Source organism: Wyeomyia smithii, chromosome 1 (assembly GCF_029784165.1).
Source record: "Wyeomyia smithii strain HCP4-BCI-WySm-NY-G18 chromosome 1, ASM2978416v1, whole genome shotgun sequence".
NCBI lineage: Eukaryota > Metazoa > Arthropoda > Insecta > Diptera > Culicidae > Wyeomyia > Wyeomyia smithii.
Genome location: NC_073694.1, coordinates 57,647,279 through 57,671,713, shown reverse-complemented (window position 1 = coordinate 57,671,713; position 24,435 = coordinate 57,647,279). Strand labels below are relative to the sequence as shown.

General features: G+C 39.1%; 1 protein-coding gene across 1 annotated transcript; it reads right to left on the bottom strand.

Annotated features, from left to right (window-relative positions):
• Nucleotides 1-23,428, bottom strand: LOC129717072 (integrator complex subunit 6). Its single transcript, XM_055666917.1, has 3 exons — nt 23,165-23,428; nt 3,398-4,298; nt 1-3,336 (listed from the first exon to the last, which is right to left on the bottom strand). Exons 2-3 carry the CDS (start codon nt 4,004-4,006, stop codon nt 553-555), a joined length of 3,393 nt encoding a protein of 1,130 aa, XP_055522892.1. The 5' UTR covers nt 4,007-4,298; nt 23,165-23,428; the 3' UTR covers nt 1-552.
• Nucleotides 23,429-24,435: the final 1,007 nt, after the last annotated feature.

Genomic DNA, 24,435 nt, shown 5'->3' with positions numbered 1-24,435 from the left:
TTCATACTTACAATATAGCAATTTATTTAACATTTATCTATTTACACGATCCTCTCGTTATCCTTACCACTAGCTGTTTTTTGTATTGTTTCAATTTGATTTTATTCCTTCATTCTCATTTGTTTGTTTTGTGTTTTTAACTCCTGCGCTCGCCCGCGGGTGCGCCTGGTCGCTAGAACTGCGCCCTACTAAAATACCGAGCCGAATCGTGCCGATTCGAACCGCGATCCACTATATTAGCTGCGCGCTCTCAATTGCCCTGTCATTCACGCCTTCTACTATTAAACTAACTGGGTATCCTTTCCGTTCTAATAAATTTTGTTCTCAGTCCTTTCGTTTAACTACGCTTTGAACAACAATAGATGTGGGTTTCGACACAAAGGGAAGGAAGAAGTAGGATGAGGATGAAGGGAACAACTAGGTAAATAAAATATAAAGCAAATAACTTTAAAGAATATACAATTCCGCTTAACGACGACCCGCCGAGAAGTAGATGGGTGTAATTGGTTAGGAGGAGGAAGAGATGCAACAGGAGCACGGACACGGACATTCTCATATCCTACTGCTGCTACTGCTCTGATGATTCGAATGTTTATGATGCTGCTGCTGGTGGTGTTTGTTGGGAGGATGTGACTGATGGGAAAAGTGGGAGCTTTTACTGCTTCCGGGATTACTTAGACTACTACTTGGACTACTACTGCTGCGACTGGTACTGGCAGAGGATCCGGCCAATTGCTGCTGCTGCCGGGAACTGAATCGAGTTGCTTGGTGATTCGAGTGTGAAGATGAAGCCGGCAGATTGTTGAAGCAGTTTACCTTCGCCAGCTGTTGTTGTTTTTGGAGTAATTTTTGCTCTGCTTGGTCCGCAGCAAGCTGATTCTCCCACCATTCCTGGATACTATCAGCCATCTTTTTCCGTCGAAACCGTAGCGCCTCCTTAACGCACATTTCAATGAACGCCGTTCGAATTTGCAGATCTCCTTTAATCAGATGCAGGTGCTCCAACAGAAGAGAATAGTTCCGCCCTGGCCTTCGAATGTCTTTGAAAACTATCGAGCGGGTTTCGTAATTTTCCTCGCGAATTCGCTGCCGCTCCTGTTCGGTAAGCGGTTGGGGAGGCTTAGGATGACTGACTTGGGGTTTCAATTTGGGTGGTACGGGTAAAATGTGATCGCCACCGTTCAGAAGAATGCGTTCGCTTGTTACGGTGCTTTCGGGCAACTTTGTTGGCGGGGCTTCCGTTTTAGTGGCTTTCGTGGGTTTTATTGGTTTGATCGGCTCGGGTGCGGGAGGTGATTCTTCTGGTGTGGCGTAACTGTTACCTCCATTGTGACAGGTTTTCAAGATGTTTGATATTTCCAGTACATCTTTCATGTCACTCGGACTGGGCGCTAACGAAGTGATGTTCGTACTGGCGATGCCGCTATTGCTACTACTAGGAATAGTACTTGAAGTAGAAAACGTATTCATGATCGGAACCGCCATTATGGGCGTTGACGTGGTCATGGTCGTCGTCGCCGTTGTTACGTGCGTGGGATAGTGGTGCGGTGGGTGAGAGTGATGAAAGGGTTGATAAGGCATACTGATCGGCGAAGGTTGTGCATAATCCGAATGTATCGTTGTCGGGACACTTGTCGATTCCCCGGGAGGAGGTGAACCAGCACCAATACTTCCGCCTTCATCCGGACCTTCAATAAACTCGCGTACATGGGCGTTGATTGGGCTTTCCTCGTCCTTGTCATTGGGGAACTCGAAGTCCACCACTAGCCTACCGTCCTGATCGTCATCGAGCTCGGATTCCGAGCCGATGCTGCTACCTATGGAGGCAGTATCATCATCTGACGAGAAATCTGTCAGTGATGAACTCTCCGATGTTACACTAGACGAAGAGCTTAAACTGCCAGTGTATTTGCGCTTGAAAACGTAATCTTTTCTAATTGGCCCCGCTTTTCGCTTGCGACTCAGTCTTACGTTTGGATCTGTTCGATTCTTAAGCGCCCCGGCACCTAGCTCCCCTCGACCACCCTTCATCGGAGCCACGTCGTTTAAATCTGCTTCGTCCACCATCACCATATTTTTATCCTTCTTATAGGGATTACCGAACATGTGCTGCCTCACGTTGGTAGGTTCCAGTTCTCTCAGCGGTGTTTCTTTGTTCTTTAGATACTCCTGATAGTTACCCATATCGGAAATCGGTAGACAATGCCCACTATCCTTGGTATACATCGTGATTCCACTTGTCGGTAGTCGGAAGAAATTTTCCCGCATTCTGGCAATCTCGTCGATCAGGTCCCGCCTGGGTATATCAAACGGATTGCGATAATTTTTCGTCGCCGCCGGTCGCATCACAGTCGGTACCACAATGGTGTAATTGTCCAAACTGGCAATATCAGCGTGCATCTTATTGAAGGCATCCTTCAGCATTGGATGCGACACTAGATCACGCTTCAGTTGCAGCCCGGGATTGAGCTTCACCGTTTCCAGCTGATGATAGGCCGGTTTGGGTTGCTTCAGCTGTTTGAACACTCGCAGGCACAGATTTTCCTGGTCCTGTTTGGCGGTGTTTTTCATCTGTTTCAGATAGTTTGCCACTGCTGGACTTAGATAGCTGTCTAGATTCTCCGGAAGAATGTACTGCACCAGCTGGTACGGCACGTTTGGAGTCGTGGCCAGTGCACGTCTCAAGAACGGACAGTAGTACTGGGGAATCGACTTGACGTAATTGCTAAACTTATAAATCCAGTCGTTAGGCGGATTCAAATTATACTTGTGGAATAAGTCGTTAATTAATGGTAGAAATGTCTGATAATTGTACGGTAACACGTACAGATTGACCACTGTCATCGTACTGCTCGGTTTCAGGAAACCGAAAGGCATCTCGATCCCATGCATCCCGCTCGAAACAATCAGCGGCCACACCTTGTTAGTTTCCTTTTTCGACAATATCTGTAACGTCAGCGGGCTCGGCTCTAGTTCGTACTTATCTATGGGAAAATTTCGCAACATCACCGGTTCATCACAGCATGGAGTAATGATTTTTATCTTCGGATGAGCGTCTCTTGGCGGCAGACTGCTCGATTTCGGATCCGGCCAGTACGGCTCCGGAATAGGCCAGAATCCGACGGGAAAGGTTTTCTGTTGAGGATGTTTCTGCACGTAAATCATGCGCTTCAAAGGCTGGAACTGCAGATCCGCACCGCCATTCTCGCCGTTGTTCGTCATCAGCAGCTGATCGAAGTGAATAACAACACCCGGCTGCACCTTTTGCACCAGACTTTCAATGCACTGATTCAGCACATACTGGGATCGAATTTTATACGATCGACCGCCGGTCACCTTAAATGAAAGAGCAATCAATTAATAGAAGCTCATAACAAATCGAAACTAAGAAACTTACCTCACACATCTTCTCGATCATAGATTCGTCATGTGGTACCTTCCCGTCTACACGTTCATCCACTCGATTTCCACTCATACGCAAAACCAACGAAAACAGCCGTTGGTCCCAACGGAACGGTTCCTTTGTTAGCTTGGTCCCAGGAATCTGCGCGTGCAGTGGCAGTATAATCTCCTGATGTACACCGTTGCGAAACGAGTACTTTCCGCCGTCGGTGAGTACGATAATCACCGAGGGCTCCAGATAGAAGGGACACCGACCCTGTCCGTAAGTGTCGATACCGCTTTGCATTCGGTTCAGATTGAGCAGATCGAAGGCATTCTTCAGCGCCTCACCCATCGATGTAAGTCCGTTGCTCTGCAAGTTTTTCAGCTCGTTCATAAAAGTGGCATGATTCTCCTTCCAGCCGGCCTTCACGTTGTTCGGTGGATCTTCGAACGTCAGCAGCATGTACCGATCACCCATACAGTCCTGCGACCGCTGCCGATACTTGAGAAATGTCTCAACAGCTCCCTTCGCAATATCCAAATAGCTCTTCTGGACGCCGTTGACGTGTGCCTTCTGACACATGGACGCAGAAGTGTCCACCAGGAACAGAATGATCGTCATTTCTGCTTCGCTACGCTGACGCTATGGCGCTTGGCGGGCCGCGAGATCTCCGATGAGCTAAACGCTTTTTTCTCTTAGTAATACAAGGCACACAGTGCGGGTGTAAACTCATTACCCAATAGACGCTGCGTCTCCGTTGCCGTCAGTGCTAGTATCACCGCCGGAGGCGGGCATGGGAATGGCAAAACGGGGGGTAAACAACAATGTAAGGGCGCTTATCAGCTTCACAGTGGGCTAGGTGGATAGTTATTCAACCTTTTATTGGCGTTCTTTCTGTTTGTTTGTTGCGGATCTGCGAAGAAGAAAGTGAAAATCAGATGATATTTTTAGATATGAATGCAATCCATGGTTGCAGCGGGAAACGCAAAAGCCGCGTAGACGTAGATAATTGGTGAGTTGAGATCTGAAGTATCCTCTTTGTTGCGAGTTGACGTTTTTCTGTGGGTGTGTTGCTTTTTGTTTTAGTGTTGTCTCGCGTGGAGACATAAAAGCCCCAATCAAATTGGGCAAAATATAGCGATATGGGATGCGGTAAAGTAAAATAGAGACTTCACTGGGTCTACGTTAAAATTTTGGCAAAATGTTTCAAGCAATAATCGGCTTATTATTTTACCTGAAACTTTTCAAGTTTAAAAATTAAATTCTCTGATTTTTCCTAACATTTTCTGAAATATAACATTAATTTTCCTGATATTTTTCATCATTCAGCACAAAAAAAAGCAACATAGATGAACGCAACTCTATAATTCCAGAGAAAAGAGTATTCGATCGAATACCAAAACAGTAGAGGTCGCGCATTAACCTTTCTTGCGTCCAAGAGCCGCTTAACCCTCTCTCTACCATGGTTACTCTAAGCAGTGGTTCCCAACCTGTTTGGCCCCTCGGCCCTCTTTGCGAAACACAGAGAGCTTCGCGGCCCCCAAAAAGAATTTCAGATACAGGTTTTGCAATACGAGGCTTTATTTTGTAGTCTCATATCGTCCTCCAAGACTAATTTGTTCCACGTCTCGGTTCTAATACGCAGAAAAGTTTGAAATCTGCTTTTACAGAAATATCTGGAAAAAATTTTAGTTGCCCGTCAAACTTACCAAGAGCTTCGCGGTCCTCTTGCCGGCCGCGGACCTCCGGTTGGGAACCACTACTCTAGAGCCCCACCGACAAGTTTGGATGCCGAAAGCCTTTCGAAATGTTCACCAATGTTACTCAAAATGCATTATTATATTCTTGAACCATATACTGATTGTTCAAGAATATATTTTCAAGAAAAAAAAAACAACTGGCCATTGAACTGAAGATAGTTAAAAATAAGAAAGTGGAAAATAAAGGAAAGAGAAAAATGACAAAGGTATGCGAAATCTCTTAAAAATATGACAAAAACGTGAACATGAAGAAACTGGAATAAATAATTGAAAAACGGTGAAACAGTCATATGAACAGCATAAAAATATTTCAAGAACGAAAGTTTAAAAAATTTAAAAAAAAATCACATACAAAATGAAGAAGGATAAGAAAAATTTAACAAAAACGACAAAAAAAAAAAACAAACAAAACGGATTTTTAAACCCACAACATTAATAATATTATTAGAAATTTGCTGAGAAAAAGCGTATACAGTCTAAATCATGTGAAGTAATACAAATAGAAAGCAATTTTTAAAAATGACTGCCAAAGCAGAAATGATTTAAACTTTGTAAGATTTACATTAATAACATGAGAACAAAAATAAACAAATGTGAATGAATGAATTAAAAAAATAAAGCAAAAATCCAAACAATTTTCACAAAAAATGCACGGACTCGCGATAGAAAATTGAATAAAATCAAGCAATCAAACAAAACACAATAACAAAATTGAACGAACTTAAAATATATGAAAATAACTAGATATATCATGTGAGCTCTATCTAACTTCATAACTTTGAAACCAGTTAACCGGTTTAGTTGTTTTTTAGAACAAATTGAAGATAATTAACTCCAGTTGGAAGCAAAAATTATATAATTTTTAAAAATTTTACTATATTGTCGAGTTAAATTTACTTAAATTTCCAAAATTTTTACCATATGGTGAGTAAAATGCGCCCTTCAAAAAGAGGTTCAAGAGATATTTTTTATGTTTGCTCCGAAAAGATCGACATACAAATGAAAAGGGCGTATTTGTTTATGAAAAACACCAGTAACTTTCAATAACTTTCAATAATTCAATTTGTGATATTTTCGATACCAACTTCGATATCATCGAAAATTTTAACCACCCTTATTTTTGATAACATGACAATAAGCACTTCATCATGCGTTAGAGCTTTGTAAAAGCAAGTCTTTCTCTAGAATATTGCTATCGAGCTCTAGATTGAAATTTCCCCTCGAGTTCGATTTCTTATCTCAACATATTCAAGAATACCGCTTATCTCAACATATTCACTGAGTCACGGTGAACAGCTCGCATATTGACATCTATGTGGGCAATTATAGTTCTACAAAACACTTAAACCAAGGTTGCGCTATTTCCTGCTCCCCATCGTTTCGTTAAATTATTTCCAAAGCGACATCCGGTAGCAGGGGTGATAATTTGTTGTTTTATTGGAATCATACATAACGCCAGCTAATAAGAGGCTTCTTTTCGATCAGATGTTCGGAAGTGTGGGATGATTTTACCTGTTTCATGAACAAGTCATTTGTAATTTCTATATCCATTCACCCCAACAATGAAACAAAACGATTCCAATCGCGCCTTGTCATTACTCTAAGCATGACACGCGTACAACGGCCCAATTAGCACGATTATGATAACTAAACCCGCCAGCAGCCTGTGCTCAAATGTGCGTCTCTCGATTCCATTCCACTAAGCGAGCATGAAATTAGTAAATATCGACCCCAGAAGAGGCTAGGCTACCAACTAGAGCTGCGGTAGAGGAACAATCAATTTTCTAACGGAACAGTAGTACTACAACTGTGCTTAGCAGCAAACAGACAACTCTCAAAAACTCGACGTTGAAAATTAATCACAGTTAAAAAGCAGTCGTCGTTTATCACGATGTAAAATCGAATAACAGAACGGCCGTCTGTGGTTGCTATTAACGTCCTGCCGCAGCGGAGATAGTCAAGTCAAGAGAATGAGAAACCATGCGAGTGCATATACTCATTAATGTGCATGTGTTTAGTGTGCTAAACATTGAGCTAATTGCTCTTTATCGCCATCAATGAAACATTCTTCGTTCAGATACCACGGCAGCCATCAGGTCATTGCTTCCTGAGTCTGTTTTCGTGGCCCACTGCACTGTCAACTAGCGTGAAACGTTCATACCTATTTATACGAGTGTGCACTCACTTTTCTCTCCCTCACGAGGAGGGGGCGCCGATGCGTGAGACGGCCTTCCCCGAAGTTGATAAGCTTGCCACCACTTTTCTCACCGGACTTCTTGCTGCAGCAGGTCGCCAACACACGGTGATTCCGGTGCAGTTGAAACACAAACAACAGCACGCACGCTAAACGGTGGCCCAATTCAATTATATAAGACAACAAGGCAATTAACATTGATTTCGCTCTCGACCGTTCTCAAAACCAGCGAAGAGGAAAAACGGCAAACCCAGCCGAACATATGATACGGATGAACTACAGTAGTGTCCGTTTGGTGCTTGCTTACCTTCAATCTACTGACTTAGAGCTAGTGTTCCACTGAAACACGAAGCTACGTACGTGTATTACTAATTTCAATAACGTTGTTGTTAATGAAATTTTGAACGACCAAACCATTCTTCGCAATCGAAAGTTTACCAATAAATGGCCTAAAACACAATGCAACGTCACTGAGTAAATGCAATTGACGACGAAGAGGGAGCAAGCAGCCCAGTCCAAATCACATGGCTGGTTGCATCCTCCTGCTGCTACCGCTGCTGCTGCTGCAGCTATTTTTCTTGTTCTCTCTTTCTCTCCGCCTGTTCTATTGCTGAATTACGTGCACCTCTACTATACCGCTAATGATAAATTGCAGTTTGCATTTGCGAGCGATCGCGCGAATGGCAAGCAAATTCGCACGCCTCTGGCTGGTCGTAGTAACACACGGGCAACAGCAGTCCGAACGGTTTGGATCGGAGGGTTAAGCTGCAGGTTGTTGGCATCCATCGATGAGCACAATCACTGCCTGCCTGCCAGGACTAGTGGAAGCGGTTTGACGTTACCACCTGAACCGTCGAAGATGCACTTGATGCTTTACGCAGTTGAATTCGGTGACAATCTTAGAGGGAAAAATATAAAAAGTGAGCTTAGGTGAAGGATAAAATGTTATGCTGCTTAGCTTATTGTGGTATTATTTTTTGATGATGCTGTTACTACCATACATGAACTTCATGGAAGTACTTGAAGAAATCTCTTCGCAAATCAAGATCGGTTTTTTAAACAACGTGACACAAGAATTGCGTGCGAGGTTTCTGGACAACTGCCCCCCGTGAGAAAAACACGACTCATTGGTTATTTCTTCATCACGAAAAATTTTATGCGAGATGTCTCACGGTATCTGACCGTCTTGAGATAAACACTAATATATCTCAAATATAATGACACTCATATGTGAGGCGTATATTTCTGACACTTCACATCAGAGTCGAGGGAAAAACTAAACAGGGACAACCATCAGAAAAAACAGGAGGGTTGTATGCAAAGCCACGACCGCAAGGTTGAAGTAGAATACTTTTACAAGAAAGATAACCCGTGCTGCTTGCGTGTCATTCATTTTTTCTAGTAAATAAACGTTGACTAATCAGATCAATTGAATTTTGCGCTTCAACAAGGATTGACCATTTTCAAATATATAGTAAGTTGCTTGTCATGGTTGGGGCTTGACAATTTTTAAATTTTGAGATGAAACTTTTTCGGATGCCGTGCTCATGACTGAAAGAAAAGATAATTCAGTACGTTTTGAGACACGGAGATGAAGTAAAATTTATAACTTTTACAAATTTTAAAATGTGAATTAACTCATTATAAAATATTAACTCTTCGATCAAGTTTTTATTTCGTCCTGAAAAGAACAATTTGTTGTTCATTTTAGTATCGGATAAGATGCCGATCATATCTTTGCGTTGTCACTGACAGTGTGAATAAAATATTCCTTGTGATAAAATAAACTGTGGAAAGCTGATTTAACATTAAAAACTAGACGGCTCACGTGTTGTCAAAATGAGTCAACTTTTCATTGAATGCATTTACTAGTGGCCACTATCGCACAGAGACTGCATTTCACTAAAGTGCCTCACTGCATCAGCCGCTATCGATGCTGAGATCCGCTGCAATTAGTTCGCTATCCATAGCCATGCCACAGTTGTGGCCGCTATACGCTGTCATTGGTATCCACTGTCCCTGCATAAGCTGGCCCAGCTGATATCGTTACTGGAATCCACTGCAACTAGTGCGCTATCCATTGCTACGCCATAGCTGTGGCCGCTTTCCGCCATCGCTGGTATCCACTTCACTGCTAGTGCTGCTGCTAAGGGAGGACGACTGCTGTTGTCGCTGTCTAGAACTATTATGAGCGGCTCCGACTGAAACAGACTCCTATATAGGCCAAATAGCATGTTTTACGCGGATTTCGTTTTTTTTTTCTACGCGGATTTCGGAATTTACGCGGTTTTTTTTACGCGGATTCCGGAATTTACGCGTTTTTTTTCACGCGGCACGTATCCCCCGCGTAAAAAGCGACCTTAGTGTATATGATTTTGTCGACCGTACTTGGGAAGCAATCATATAAAGACGAATCAGAGGTCGAATTTTTCGTTTTGACAAGGTTTGACTATTTTCAATAGTACAATAGTGTGAATAATAAAATTACAATTGTCTTCTTTTGGGAAGAATCTTAGAAGATTTTCCAATCTATTGCTGCAAGAACGAAGGAAATCCATCGAATACTAAACGATTTATTAGCATTTGAAATTGGACATATTTTTCACTTTTTTCGGTTTTAGATTTTCAATTCACATCCCTATGTAGCCGAATTTCCTGAGAGAAGTATTCTACTTCAAAAATTATGTAAAAAAAAATCAACTTAATCAATTCAATTAATTTCTCAAAAAACAATACAAACGAAGGAAAGAACATTTAGCTCTGCGGCTCCCGACATTTTTGTTGTAGTTTTTGACACATTTTCAGGAACAAATTTTCAGGATTAGTAACATTTGTATACAATATTCCTTTTATTTTGATATTCGTGGAAAAACATTGTATCGTCAGGCGCCCTAATTCCGTGCAGTTAAGAAGGATTAAAGTTTCATAAATTGTTAAATTATAAATTTCCCCGTATTTGTTATGTTGAATATGATTTGGTTAGCATATTTTATATCATTTCAAGTAAAAATGGTACAATTGTCTATTTACTTTGAGATATTAAAACTAACTTAATAAATTTTTAAGTCTTCAATTCCATGCACTGTGAGAAGGGTCAAAACTCCGTGGATTGAAGCTGCGCGCTTCGCAAAAAAAAACCCTGTTTAATTCATATAATTGCAAATCATACCACAGTATTGATTTCTAGAAAATCTATTGAATATAAGATTGTATCCAATTAGTAATTCGAAAATCTGCTGCTCATTTACAACAGATCTCTGTGTGGATATCGCGCTGGCAACCCTCCCAGGGGTGTTTGGGTGACGATCAGCGGTACGAGATATGTAGATTTCTCTGCAAGAGGCAAATTTTTAGAATCCGTGTGTTTGCAGATTTTTGTCAGTCTCTTATATTTACGGTGGCTTGCTGAAAGTGTGTGCTAATTTTTACAGAATTTTGCCTGCGCGAGCGAAATTTTTTCGAATCACGGATAGATTTTTTCCAGTTTTTTGCGCAGTTGCATACATTTTTCAATAAAACATCTGGCAGCTCTCGTGACAATATATGTAACCGCTTACCCACTTCTTGCTAGAAACACCATCCGTAAATGAGTTCTCAATTTTTGTTGTTTTTAAATATTGAGCAACGCAAATTCGTAAGTGATTAGTATTAACAGGAAACCTACTCTGGCTGTATTGATCACCCACTTCTCGATTTCATAGTTCAAGGCTCGGGAAAGGCTTGTATTATTGTGATACCGACTCTTCCGTCTGTTCTACAGAAAACAAGCTAGGATTCTAAACAACTTTGCTGTATTACGTACTTTTCAGATATCAGGGTGCCCACTCATTTTACATTTTCGAGTTCCCGCATTTTTCCCGCATGATTGCAAGAAATTCACGATTGTCAAAACTGGTAACTAGGTTATGTTCTATCGACGGTCGAACCTTAAAATTGGAAGTACCGTGGAATGGGGTGAAATTGATCAGTGGGGTGAAATTGATCACCTGAAAGTTTGTGATAGAAAATACTAATGAAAAGAAATTGCTCTTACAACACTAGGCAATGTTAACGTGTCCTTAAACGCAACTTTTGCATGATTCACATACCTGTCAAAGTTAACCCTTGCATGCCCGGTGCAATTTTTCATATTTTCGAAAAATTCTTCTAACTCAGTCAAAACTCAATCAAATTTGATCAAACTAGTTTCCAAATAACAAAAAAAGTATTGAATTTACTTCAAGTAATCTTAGTTGAGGGTTAATGACGTTAAATTTGGAGAAGTGAGTAAAGTTTGATAAAAGCTCAAAAAATGTAATTTTCAACAATGATCATTCCATACCATTAAAGAAATACTGATGAATTCGCAGAAAACCACAAAGATTTCATTTTCAGAGCTAGTTTCTGAGCTTTCGCAACAAACCGAATTGAAGTCGGTCTAACGACGATCAAATAAGAGCAAATTCAGCAACAAGCAGCTCGTGAACCAAAATAAACAAATTTTAACCCGAAATATCGTTATTTTCTTTTCCAAACTAGCAGTAAATGATATTTTTCAGCACAGAAATCATCATTTATCTTTAGCATATCGAAAAAAAGCACATTGCCAAAAGAATGTATGGATTTCAATGGTGATCAATTTCACCCCAATTTACCTCATAGTACCTTATAGAATTATCGAATTTATTTCATGAAATAGACAATAGAAATTTCACCAATAGCCATAGAGGTTAACTGGATCACATACCAGTACTTGTTTTAAAATTATACTATTTCGGGAAAAATGTACATGAAGCTAGTTAATTGGAAATTGTTATAAAAATTGATCAATTTCACCCCGTTCCATGGTAATAGCGCATATCACTTTTTCCGAATTTGCTCGGGACATTCTACACAAACAGTTGATTAGTTACATAAAATGCAACTTTTGCCTTTATACAGGTTAAATATAATTTTTGCGATATTCTCTAATTGGCAAAGCTTCCATTAAGCAGTCAATAATCGTGTTAGCTATTTCGTGCATTCATTATGTTTGTCTATCTGTCTTCTTAAAATATGATATAAGCACCGTTTTTATTCAACGCATAACAACCTGTTAGGAGAACAATAAACAAAACAGCACTTGCGTACATTTTTTTTCTCGTTGTTCAGATCATCGGAAAAAATCCTGAGAAGTTAAGGATGAACATAAAACTACTTAACCTAAAAGTAAAAAATATTTTGATTGAATTGATTATTTAGGGAACAAAACTTGTGACATGGATTTGCGTTTTTTTTTTTTCTCAAATTAAAGATAATGTTATTTTACGTTCAGGAAAAATACTGCGATTTACCTGTATTTCGTTTATCACGCGTTGCATAGATTCAAAACTTTTCAAAAGTGAATTCACAACTTTTTCAGCATTTTGATTTGCTTGTCCATCAAAGTTGCATCTCTCTGGTCATCTGCCAACATCTTCAACTTGTTTGCATTCAACGCTCAAAATGGTCAAGCTGATAAAAAAATGATATTGGGGACTAACATTTCAAAATAAGCGATTTCGAAACTTTAAAAATAACCTGGGAATCAGAAAAAAGATCTTAAATCATTGTTTTTCAAATTAAAAGTCTTTTACTGCACGAACATGTCTTGCAGAAACCGTTGAAAAGGAAACAAATTCGTGTTCAAATAATCATCGTTGTAACATTTGGCAACTTAGAATTCAAAAAATAAGCTTTTTGAGATCTTCAATCAATTTTTTAAATAGAATTATTATCTTCAGCATTGCCGGAAACATCACACCAATCAAGCTAATTATTTTGGCTTTTAGAATATTTAAAGTATTTTTGTTTATTGGCCACAACCAGCAGTCAGCTGTTTAGTGCACGGGACGATTGCAGGGCTGGCGCTACAATCCTGCAGACACTAACAGTCTCTCTCGAGCCGAGACACGAACATGCGACGACTGACTAGTTAGGCCAGCATCGTACCCTAAGATCAGTTGCAAAACAAAAAGCATGTAAAAAGTCGTATGCAACAACAAATAAAATAAATCCGGAGTGATTTGCGATAAGGGCGCAACTGGCAAAAGATAAACATTGAGGAATATCAGTTTGAAGATTTGCAAGTACATTTTCAAATCGTAATTTCAAAGGAAGTGACTAACATTGACATCAATACCAAAAATCGACGTAAAATAACACTGTCTTATAGTTTCCTAACAATACTACATTAAATTTGTGCATTTATGGCTAAAATCTGCGCTTTTCTTTTAACCCTTTTCGAATGAGCCCTAAATCATTCTGACAACGAGATTCGTCCATCTCTATTTCGCCTTAAAGCATTCTGACAACGAGATACGCCCACATTTTTTTCGCCTTGTTTATATTTTTTCTTCAGGTGCGCCCCTTTAAATGCGCCTTTATTTTGCAAACAATCTTGATCCGCCCTTTACTGTCGCCTGTCTATGAAATATTTCGCAAGTAAGCCCGTTGTTTCAAAACAATGTATAGGGCCTAGTTCCAAAGTATCTTTTGTTTTGGGTACACTGTTTTGTCGCCCTTTACTAAAAACTTGATTCAAATAATTTTATCGATTTATACAAAAGAATGGATTCTTGCCATGAATTGTGTGAGTCTTTTCGAAACCAATGGTGTAATAAAACGATTTGTTTACATTTTGTTAGTTGCGCCCTAAACGCGAATCACTCCGGAAATAAACGATTATGCTGTTTTCTAAGAACATTTCTGATTGTATTTACATCAAAAATAATTTTTGCCTTTCTCCTAGAAAGGTATAGCAATCACTTGCAAAACCGAAAGTATAAAAGTGCTCCAAAGGGCCGAATGGCATATATCACTCGACTCAGCTCGACGAGCTGAGCATTTTCTGTATGTGTGTGTGTGTGTGTATGTGTGTGTCTGTGCAGATTTTTATCCTCACTCACTTTTCTCAGAGATGGCTGGACCGATTTTCATGAAATTAATTGCAAATGAAAGGTCTCGTTGTCCCATAGGACCCTTTTAAATTTCATTGTAATCGGATTTTTAGTTTAGAGGTTATGGTTCAAAATGTAAAAATCATGAAACATCATTATCTCGAAAACTACACAACCGATTTGAACAAAATTGATTTCAAATGAACGGGCTACCTAAAATACCCTTAACTTTTGAATTTCATAATAATTGAATTTGTGGTTCAAAAGTTATAACAAGAACGTGTTTTGAAGACTACTTAATCTCACTCATGTTTCTCAGAGATGGCTGAACCGATTTTCATAAAATCAGTGTCAAATGGAAGGTCTAGTTGCCCCATAAGACCCAATTAATTTGTTTTGCAATCAGACTATTACTTTTCCTGTTATGTTTAAAAATGTGAAATCCAGCTATGAAAAGGAACATATTCCGAAGACTACTTGAACTCACTCACTTTTCTCAGTGATGGCTGACCCGATTTCTACAAAATTAGTGTCAACTAATAAGTCTAGCTGCCTCGTAATGTAATCGGACTGTAACTTCGTTTGTAAAGTACCGAAATGTGAAAATCACGAAACTTCATTATCTCAGAAACTACACAACCGATTTGATCAATATTAATATCAGATGAGCGGGCTAGTTAAGGGTTAACTGATGAATTATGATTGAACACGTGGTTTCAAAGTTTGGCTGCCCTATACGTTCCCATTTCATTTGATTGTAATTGAACTTAAGCCATCGTTATGTATTAAATTTTTAATAAAACAACGAAAGTCTATTATTTCAAAGATTACATGACTAATTTGAACATAACTAGTGTCATACGAACAAGTCATCTCTCAAACTTACAAATAACAAACTTCATAACAATTTGATATGTGGCTTAAAAGTTATGGAAAGAAAAGAAATTCAAAGGCTATTTAAAACTATACCTGTTTTGATTGATATATGTGGTCTCAACATAATTTAAATGTGGTTTTGTACTATTTGGACGTTCCAAATTCGTTGATTCCTTACGATGTGTTTAAAGTCTGCAAATGCACGACGAATCGGCCATAGGATATGATCAAAGTCAAAAGACAAATCGTTTGAAATGAATGGTTTTATCGAAATGACAAAATCTTCGACTTTTGGCTTTTGGCGCCCTAATTCTGAATATATTCATATTGGGTGGTATTCGGTCATTTTCAGCAGATTTTCTGGCATCAATCTGACACCGGAAATACCCATATTGAGAGGTATTTAGTTATTTTGGTTCTTTTCCAGAAACTAACAGTGGTCGTCTTTAAATTCAAAATGGTGTCAAGGGTCAATGTTTGGTTTCTATGCATCATCTCGATTACGGTGATATCCATGTTGAGTATTATTTGGTCATTTTCGACTGTTTCCTATAAGTTGCCATTTAGCGATTCAAAATGGTGCCTGAGGTCAATTGTTAGCTCATTGCATCATTCTGGTTCCAGAGATACTCATATTGGATGGTATTTGGTTATTTTAGGCTGTTTTTCACAAACCAGAAGTCGCCATCTTGGATTTCAAAATGGTATTTAAAATAATTTCTGGCCTCTGAACGTCATTCTGGTTGAAGAAACACCCATATTGGGTGTAATTCGATCATTTTCCGCTGTTTCCCAGGAACCGGAAGTCGCCAACCTAGAATCCAAAATGGGGTCTGTGGTCGATTTCAGCAGCTATGTATCATTTGTTACCACTAAAAACATTCACCTGCCAAATATGGTTCCATTTAGTTGATTAGTTCGCGAGATGTGCAGAAATTTGTGCAGACACATGTGCTTCCATAAGAGGGAGTGGCGTCGAACCATTATGGACATATTTTTTACCCTTTAAAACATCCACATGCCAAATTCGGTTTCATTTGCTTGGTTTGTTTTTGAGTTGTGCAGAAATGTATGTTTCATTTGTATTGGACCCCTCCTTTCCAGAAGAGGGAGGGGTCTCATACTATCATAGGAACCTTTATCGGGACCAAAAACCCCTACATACAAATTTTCACATCGATCGGTTCGGTAGTTTTCGAGCCTATATGGATCAAACAGACTGACAGACCGGACTACATTTTTATATGTATAGATTACAACATCAAGATTTTAGAACCTAAAGAGTGAATATACATTTAATAGATTTGCATGAACGCTTCATTTAATAGATTTGCATGAACGTTCATGTAAATCTATTTTTACAAATAAAAGTTTGAATGAGAAAGGCTGGGTCTGACCGCTAGGTGGATTAATTTAGGTTTTTACAGTCAAATTGTGTGATTTACAGAAAAATACAAATTTGAAAAATGTACAAAAATTAGTTTTTCAAAAAATTCCAAAATAATGTTTGCTCTATTTTGTGGCAAGTTTGTAATGTTTTTTTCAATTACTTGCTCCGCATAGCAAGTTCGTCCCTAACCCAAAAACCCACCAGCATTGAGTTTCTAAGCGGAAATAGTAGCTAGTTTCGCTAGAGTTCGCCAAATATTCCTTCAAAAAGACTAGCTGAAATAAAAATCTATTTGAAAAACTGGAGAATCAGAACTGTGTGCTACTTATTTTATCCTCAATTTGTTTATTCAAATAACTACTAATAACTAGTGATGTTAGTAAGATTGTACAGTGAAACTTATTTTGCATTGCTCTTAGAAAATGAAAGTTTCTATTGAACATATGAGAATTTATGATTGATTCTCTCACTAAAAATGTTTTCTCGATATACTGGCAACTTCCATTCCCAGACTCCGGACCGATTTTCTACCCCGGTTTCAATTCGCTTTACCATCTTGAGAAGTCCCACAGAGGCCATTCAATTTTTTTAGATAACAACAGATTTCGACGTTTTATGCTATTCTAAGACATTTGGTGTCAACATTTATTTAATTTGAAAAGCAGGACTGATAAAAGTAGTCAGCTGGTCAGAGGGTCAAAAAAAGTAAGTTTAGTGACTTTTTGGTTAAAAAATTGACTGCTGAAGAAAAATGTGACTTTTAAGGGACCAACTTGCAGTCCTGCACTTACAACTTCTCCATCATTTGTTATTGCATCATACACAATACTTTGAAAAAATCTTGGTAACAAAATCCCGATTAAATAAAAAAATTCCCGACTTTTTCCCGCATTTTTCCCGATGTAATTCAATTCCCGACTTTTTCGCGCATTTCCTGTTTTCCCGATTGAGTGGCCACCCTGAGATATTCTCCAACTTGCTCAAAAGAGTCGGGCGGACAATTTCTTCAAAAACTACTTTGGCAGCAACCACTGGCACAAACACTTCCGGCGTTCCCCAAGGGAGTAATCTTGGACAACTAAAACTACGTCTCTCAGAAAGTTCGGCTATATAGGGATGTAGAATAAAAATCTAAAACCGGAAAAAGTGAAAAATGTCAATTCGAATGATAATAAATCGGTTGATTTTCGATGGATTTCCTTTGTCATTGCAGCAATCAATTGGAAAATCTTCTAAGAATACTCCCAAATGCAGAAAAAAAATTATTTTTTTTCGAACTATTGTACTATTGGAAGTTATCAAGCTTTGTCAAAACGCAAAATACGATCTCTGATTGGTCGTTATATGATTGCTTTCCCGAGCACGGTCGACAGAATCATAGACCTAGTAGTTCGGAATGTACTATTTGGCATGTTTCAGAAACTGCTCATATTAGTTCTACAGCGACAACAAGCCTTGCTTAACAGCAGCAGCTGTGTCAGCGGATAGCATCAGCAGCAGCAGTGGTATCAGCAGCGATATTGGCAGGGCCAGCTGGTACAGCGGCACTTCCTCTAGTAAAAGCTGTCTTTGTGCAGTAGCGAGCAGCATCATCAGTAGGTACATTAGCCGACATTTCTTCTAATGAAAAGTTCCCGTTTTTAAGAACACACAAACGATTTGGAATGCTGGCATTAAAATATATGGTGCTTCAAAAGTTCAGTGTAATAACAGCCTTCAACTGTGTTAACAGAAAAAGGCGATGCGATCAACATCATATCCGACATGAAAATAAACAACAATTGTCCTTATAAGAACAACAGACAAATTATAGAAGATTTATTATTTTCTCGTTTTGCACTAGAATTAAAATCATTCACCCACTTTTTACTATTTACTTTTTATTTTAATCTGCACGCACTCTAACTGTTGCAACTAGTTTGCGTTGTATATTGTTTGTTCCATTTCAATTCAGTGATGTATGTGCAAATTGAAATTCGGTAGCACCTCAACTCCTTTTTGGCACAAAATTTCAAACATATTCAATACAAGTAATGTAACAAACAACCGTATGTAGTTCTACGTCAACCTCGCGATCGTGGTTTTTCATACAACCCTTTTGATTTTTCAGTCCGTTTATAATGCACTGTTTCGAGAGATTGAACTACGCAATCATGTTGACTCCGTCTACATTGGTTTTGCAAAAGCAGTCGACATGGTTTCGCATGCGTGTGATAAACCAAGAGCATTAGGTCTCCCTGATTGGCTGGATGAATGGATCCGTTCTTACTTAACCAATCGATATGCTCTCATAAAGTTACATTCAACTTGTTCGGAATCTTTTTCTATCACCTCGGGTGTTCCACGAGGCAGTATCCTGGTGCCGCTGATCTTTATATTGTTCGTGAATGATTTGTGTTCTCGTGTATCATGTTTCAAGCATTTGTATGCAGACTACCTGAAGATGTACAGGATCATCAATTTCAATCTCGATTGTTCGGCTCTCCAACGTGATGTAGACAATCTACTACGATGGTGCGAAGAAAATGTAATTATAATCAATGTCAAGAAATGTAAAATAATCTCAGTCTCCGTGTAAAAAAAAAATTATCCATGATATTCGCTTTTCGGAGCCTAAATAGGAGCAGCTTCTTGGTTGTCGGCGTGAAACATAGAGTAGAATTTCCTTAAGCAATTGACCGCAGTCGATGATTTCGTCAAATATGTCGCAAATAAGCATTATCTTGATCCTTAGTCGCCTTGCTCCTTGCGGTTCCAAATTGATTAATGCGCAGCGAGCTAATGAAGAGTATCTTGCCATGGTAAATTGCGTATTCTAATGAACAATCTCTGTATCCGTTCAATTTTGATAACGAGCGAAATATAAAACGGAGCCCAAATAGGAGCAGCGTATCCGAGAAGTCTACCGTTCTCTCATCAAAAAAGAACAACTATAGAAAGTTTCAGCGAAATCGGAAATGGCCGATCAGAATCGATTTGCGAAGTAGCATGGAATGATCTACACAGAACTACATACTGCCAGAACAATCCACTCAACTCTTGCCTCCTTTTTTTACGTGATTATTAAATCTACATCAACGGACAATAGATGTCTCAATGACGATTAAGTGTCTTTACTTATCGATATCGAATTCCTTTTTCGTCATTTGTGGCAAAAAACACAGAAAAGCTGAGTCAGACTGTATCACGAGAAAAGCTCAAATCGAAGACGGCAGCCTCTCTATTAAAGACTCGCTGTGTACCGACTATAGTGCTGTATTGTCCGTAGTCAGTGCGTTGGAAGGGTATCATCAGTATGCATCGTGTGCATCGTATCGGGGCAGCAAACAAACTCTTTCAAACGATTCAATCCTCACCATCCCGTTTTGGTAATATGGGTGCTAGACAACGGAACGGTATTCGTGAGTAGAACAATATAATCCCTTGAGGTAAAGTCCTTTGCGATACGGTAAATGAATCCAGAAGTGTTTTCGATGTGTTATCCAGTATGTAGGAAACATGTCCTTTGAAAGTTAGCTGGCTATATTTCTTTATTTCACAAGCTCACCTCGTTTTGACCTGGATCCAATCTAACTGCTGTCAAAACCCTTCTTTATTCGCTTGATTTTGTCCCAGTATTGACCTGGCGTGCTGCTTGAAGCGCACCGTAAAATTCTACAGTTTCAACCTACCACCACATAAGCTTAGTTCATAAACACTATTATCTGGCATCTCTTGCTTACTTGCGCCGTAAATCACGATGTCGTTCCTTTATTCCTCAGTAGATTTGCTCTGACGTAGTGGAATATAGAAATTCGTTACTAGATAACACTGAGATTTTTTACATGATCGACTCGTTGAATTCGGTACCACAGAACTTCTAGTCTAAGGCCTTTGTCATACTGAGCGCCAACGCGAGCGATCGGACGAGAGCCTTGCCGTGGGTTAATGAACAGCTCTACTTACGGCTATTCATTCACCTACGTCAAGGCTCTCGCCCGATCGCTCGCGTTGGAGTTCAGCATGGCAAAGGCCTAAGATAACAGGATTAGCTAAGATAATTACAGAGCATTTTCCAGCATTGACGAGCATACATTTCAGGTTGCACCAGTTCATGAAGCTATCGAACTCTAGCTGGAGGCAGGCTGCATGCACCATGGAACGGATTTTTATGTAATTCTTTAAATCGTCAGTGAAGGATAAACAAGAAGATCAACGGTTCCAAATGGCTGCCTTAGGGAATTCCAGATAAGGCACTGGAGATCTACCGAGACGAATCCGTGTTGAAAGTGAAGTGTGGCAGTAAAGGGGTCATGCTCAAACAATTAAAAATAAGTTAGGAAAAAGAAAATAGTTCACAATGACGGTATTTCTCGGTATTTGTTAGGTTATTCTGATCAAGGAGTTTCAAAAATAATGAACGTAAATATAACGGGAAAGGTTGGAGTATGATAAACCCATTATCTTTTTAGGAATTTCATCAATTTGAGAAATGATATATCATAGTTCAATTGAGGCAATATTAGATTGTGTTCTCTTTCAAACAAAAATGATATTGAATGTATGCACAACGTCACCCAGCTGGGTAATGTTTTGTGAAATTAATTGATGATTTAATTTGTTCCAAATATATGCCCCAAATCTTTTCCAATTAGCACTGTGTTAACATCGGGTGTAAACTGCAAAAAAAAACACATGTATGTGATCAAAATCAAAATTAGCGCAACAGATCAATTCCCTACAGGCATAAATTAAACCTGCTAAGACTATTAAGTTGAAATTATTTATATAATTTCTTGAAGCACTTTAATTACTTCCTGCTGTAAAACAGGATGGATGTTTCACCAAGTAAAGGATTTAAATAAACAATCTTCTTTCAAATGCAACCGTAATTACAGACATTGTAACATTCCCAACAACTCTCCAGGAACTTGATTACTCAAGTGAGGATAGGACTATCGGAAAAGTTGTAACTGTTTGCTAGGGTTTCAAAGAATTGAAACCTTTGAGGAGAATATCAAATCAAATCGGTTTGTCCTAAATCATCTTATTGGCATTGGTGTCTCTTCTACCAAATATTTGTCCCAGCCAGGCTTGTCAGATCTACGGATTTATCCGTAGATCTACGGATTTGTTCACTTCTACGGATTTAGAAATATATGAGAAATCCGTAGAAAAGAAGTAGAAAACAGGGTAAATCCGTAGAAATCCATAAAAATCCGTAAAATCTACGGATTTTCACGAAATAGTTCTGGGATTCCCAGCATCTGTTATTAGCGGTTTCCGTCCACTATTCAGTTACTTTCGATTAACAAACAAAAAGTTTAAGGACACCGCTAGATCAGTGGCTATTAAGATGGCAATCTCACATTTGTGAATACAGTTAAAATTAGTGTTTAGAACCGTTGCGTACTTATGTTCCGCATCTGAAAGAACTGTAATAGAAGTAATCATCGCCGAGTAGATGTCAGCAGTTATATAAATGTCTTACAAGAATAAAATTTCAATCCTGAAGCAGTTTCTATGTGTGACAAAACTACATTTAAAGCATTGAATTGGAATATTTGAATGCATCCTGAAACTGTTTCTTCTCTCAACAGCACAAATGAATGCTAGCAAGGTCACTACAAACAATTCGATTACCTTACTTGGTATTACTGTTTACACCAAGGCAATCACTAATTTATCATCAATTACTATTAGCATCAAATTGATCACTGCCCAATTAATGTTTAGACTTAATCTTGTACTAGGCATGACAAATGCAGTGTCATTATTTTATTTTAACTTAAGCATCTTCAGTCATTTTCAATTTTTCTTGTTCTAGTTTTTTTAAATTCTCTTGCTTGACAATACCGATAAGAAACTAATTTCATGAACTAATAGCTAAACTGTTTTGAATAAGAACCTATCTATTAAATCTCTAATACAGTGCTATATGTTTAAGTATCAGTAACACATTTTCTTTTCAAAGATTTCCATGTTAATTTGTTCTTGGATGTACAAAAGAGGAAAAAGAACAAGTTTTTCTAACCTTACCACAGTCGAGTGATGAACTCAACTTGCTTTCCTGTGTTATCCTGTGTGAAGCATTAAACGTCACGTCAATCGAAATTGCCATCCGAATCGTTGCTAATTCGCATTGTCGTTTGCATTGCGTCAACAAAGGCTTAGCAGTGCGCTGGGCCCTTTCTGTTTACAGCGATTCCGCGTTCCGCGAATCAGATATCTTAAAATATAAACATTCCCAAAATCATCTGGTGCTCAAATCAACCGGAATACTCCTATCGTAGACCCAAACCATCGTAAATCATGGTGTCTCGAGCAAAATGCACAGAGCGGCGCTGCATCTCGCGTTTGCCTTCACGAATTTGCAAGTGATACCGTTCTCATGCCGCTCACGACGATCCGTTTTCTCTCGCCGTACTCGCGGCTCATGCGCTCACCAGCGAGAGCCAAATTCGACAGGCAGCGTACAAAACGCTCGAACACGCACCCACCGTGAGTAAACGAAAGCGCTGTTGGCCAACCGAATCGAACGCTCTGACGGTTGGCACCGTTGGTGCGAGCAGGACCGCCGATCACGTCTCACCCGCGAGCAGTATCATCCGTCTCGTCTGCCAGCGGATCCCACCGTGGAGCGATGAGAGTGTGCAAAGGAAAAATTATTTCCATTACCCTTACCTTGCCTCGAACGCAGCAAATCCGCCCTGGACGGTAGCGCGTTAGGATCCCCCGGATGTCCTGAATCGATCGGAAACCGTCTCGTGACCGTAAAGTACACCCGCAAGTTGCTTTTGACCGAAGAAAATGTCCACCACACAGTAATCGCGAACAGGACGATACAGACCACCGCTTGTTTTGAACCGTTCTCTTCCACTACTAGTTGACAACTGACAGACGGAGAGGTTCGCGACTCTCAGTACGGCTCGAAGTCGGTCGGTTTGCCTTTTTGCACACGCATACCGCCAGCACCTTGTCTAACTTCGAACACTTTGAACAAAATCAACGCAGTTTAAGAATTTTTTTAGCATACCCTCTCGCTCGCTCTCGCGCAGAACAAAGGAGCAGAAGAAGAGTTGGCTTTTTCTGTCAGCTCTGTTACATTCGGTAGAATCGGTAAAGTGTGCGTCATTGAATGAAAAATTCGATCGTAAAGCGACAAAAGGGGTAAGTCTGAAAATGGAGCACATTGGGGTTAAATAATTTGTATTGTTTCCTAACAAGCAAGAACATTCACGAAAACTTTGGGTTGCTGACGTATACAAATTGATTCATCTCATAAACGAGTGTTATTGCGACAATAGCTTTTAATGTAAACTTAATTTAAACAATATACAATTTAAAATACAGCTTCTGAACATTTTTTTTTAATCACTTGAGGAATTGGTCCTGACGACTCTGTTGATATTGGGTTGGTTTTTACTTGCGAAAGTGAAGGAAGGGAATACTTTTGCTTTTGTTTTCACACATAAATTGACAATTGCATATGAAAATTCGTGTAGGAGCGAATAGCCTTAGAAATATCTTTTACTTGTGTCAGGGCCAACAAAAGGTCAACAAGACTTTTCCTAATATTATTACACTGTAGTACATAGGGTAAACGTGGCGCGTAAATCAGACGTTTCCCGCTTTTGTAGGAAATTCGCGTAAGAAGCGACTTCAAAAATATACATTGCATAGAAAATTTAAAATTTCGATTTTTTTTTAAATTATAGAATCAAAAGATCAAAGCAAATTAGTACGAATAAACAGTAGCTCTTGTCGCAAAGCGTTCTCAAACGGTTTTTTTTGATGTTACGATCAATTATGTTTAAGTAAATAATAGTAATGTTTGCAATAAAAAAAGATTGAAAACAAATAATTGTCGGATTTCTCCATTTTTAAAACTTATTCGAATATTTTTTTTTCGACTGGTCACTTCACAACGCGACAATTCTTATTCACGTCTGTCT

Excerpts from the sequence above, each read along its gene's own strand:
- LOC129717072 (XM_055666917.1), bottom strand. The coding sequence starts at position 4,006 with ATGACGATCATTCTGTTCCTGGTGGACACTTCTGCGTCCATGTGTCAG. Across the intron at positions 3,337-3,397 it reads TGATCGAGAAGATGTGTGAG|GTGACCGGCGGTCGATCGTA; the intron begins GTAAGTTTCTTA and ends CTTTCATTTAAG.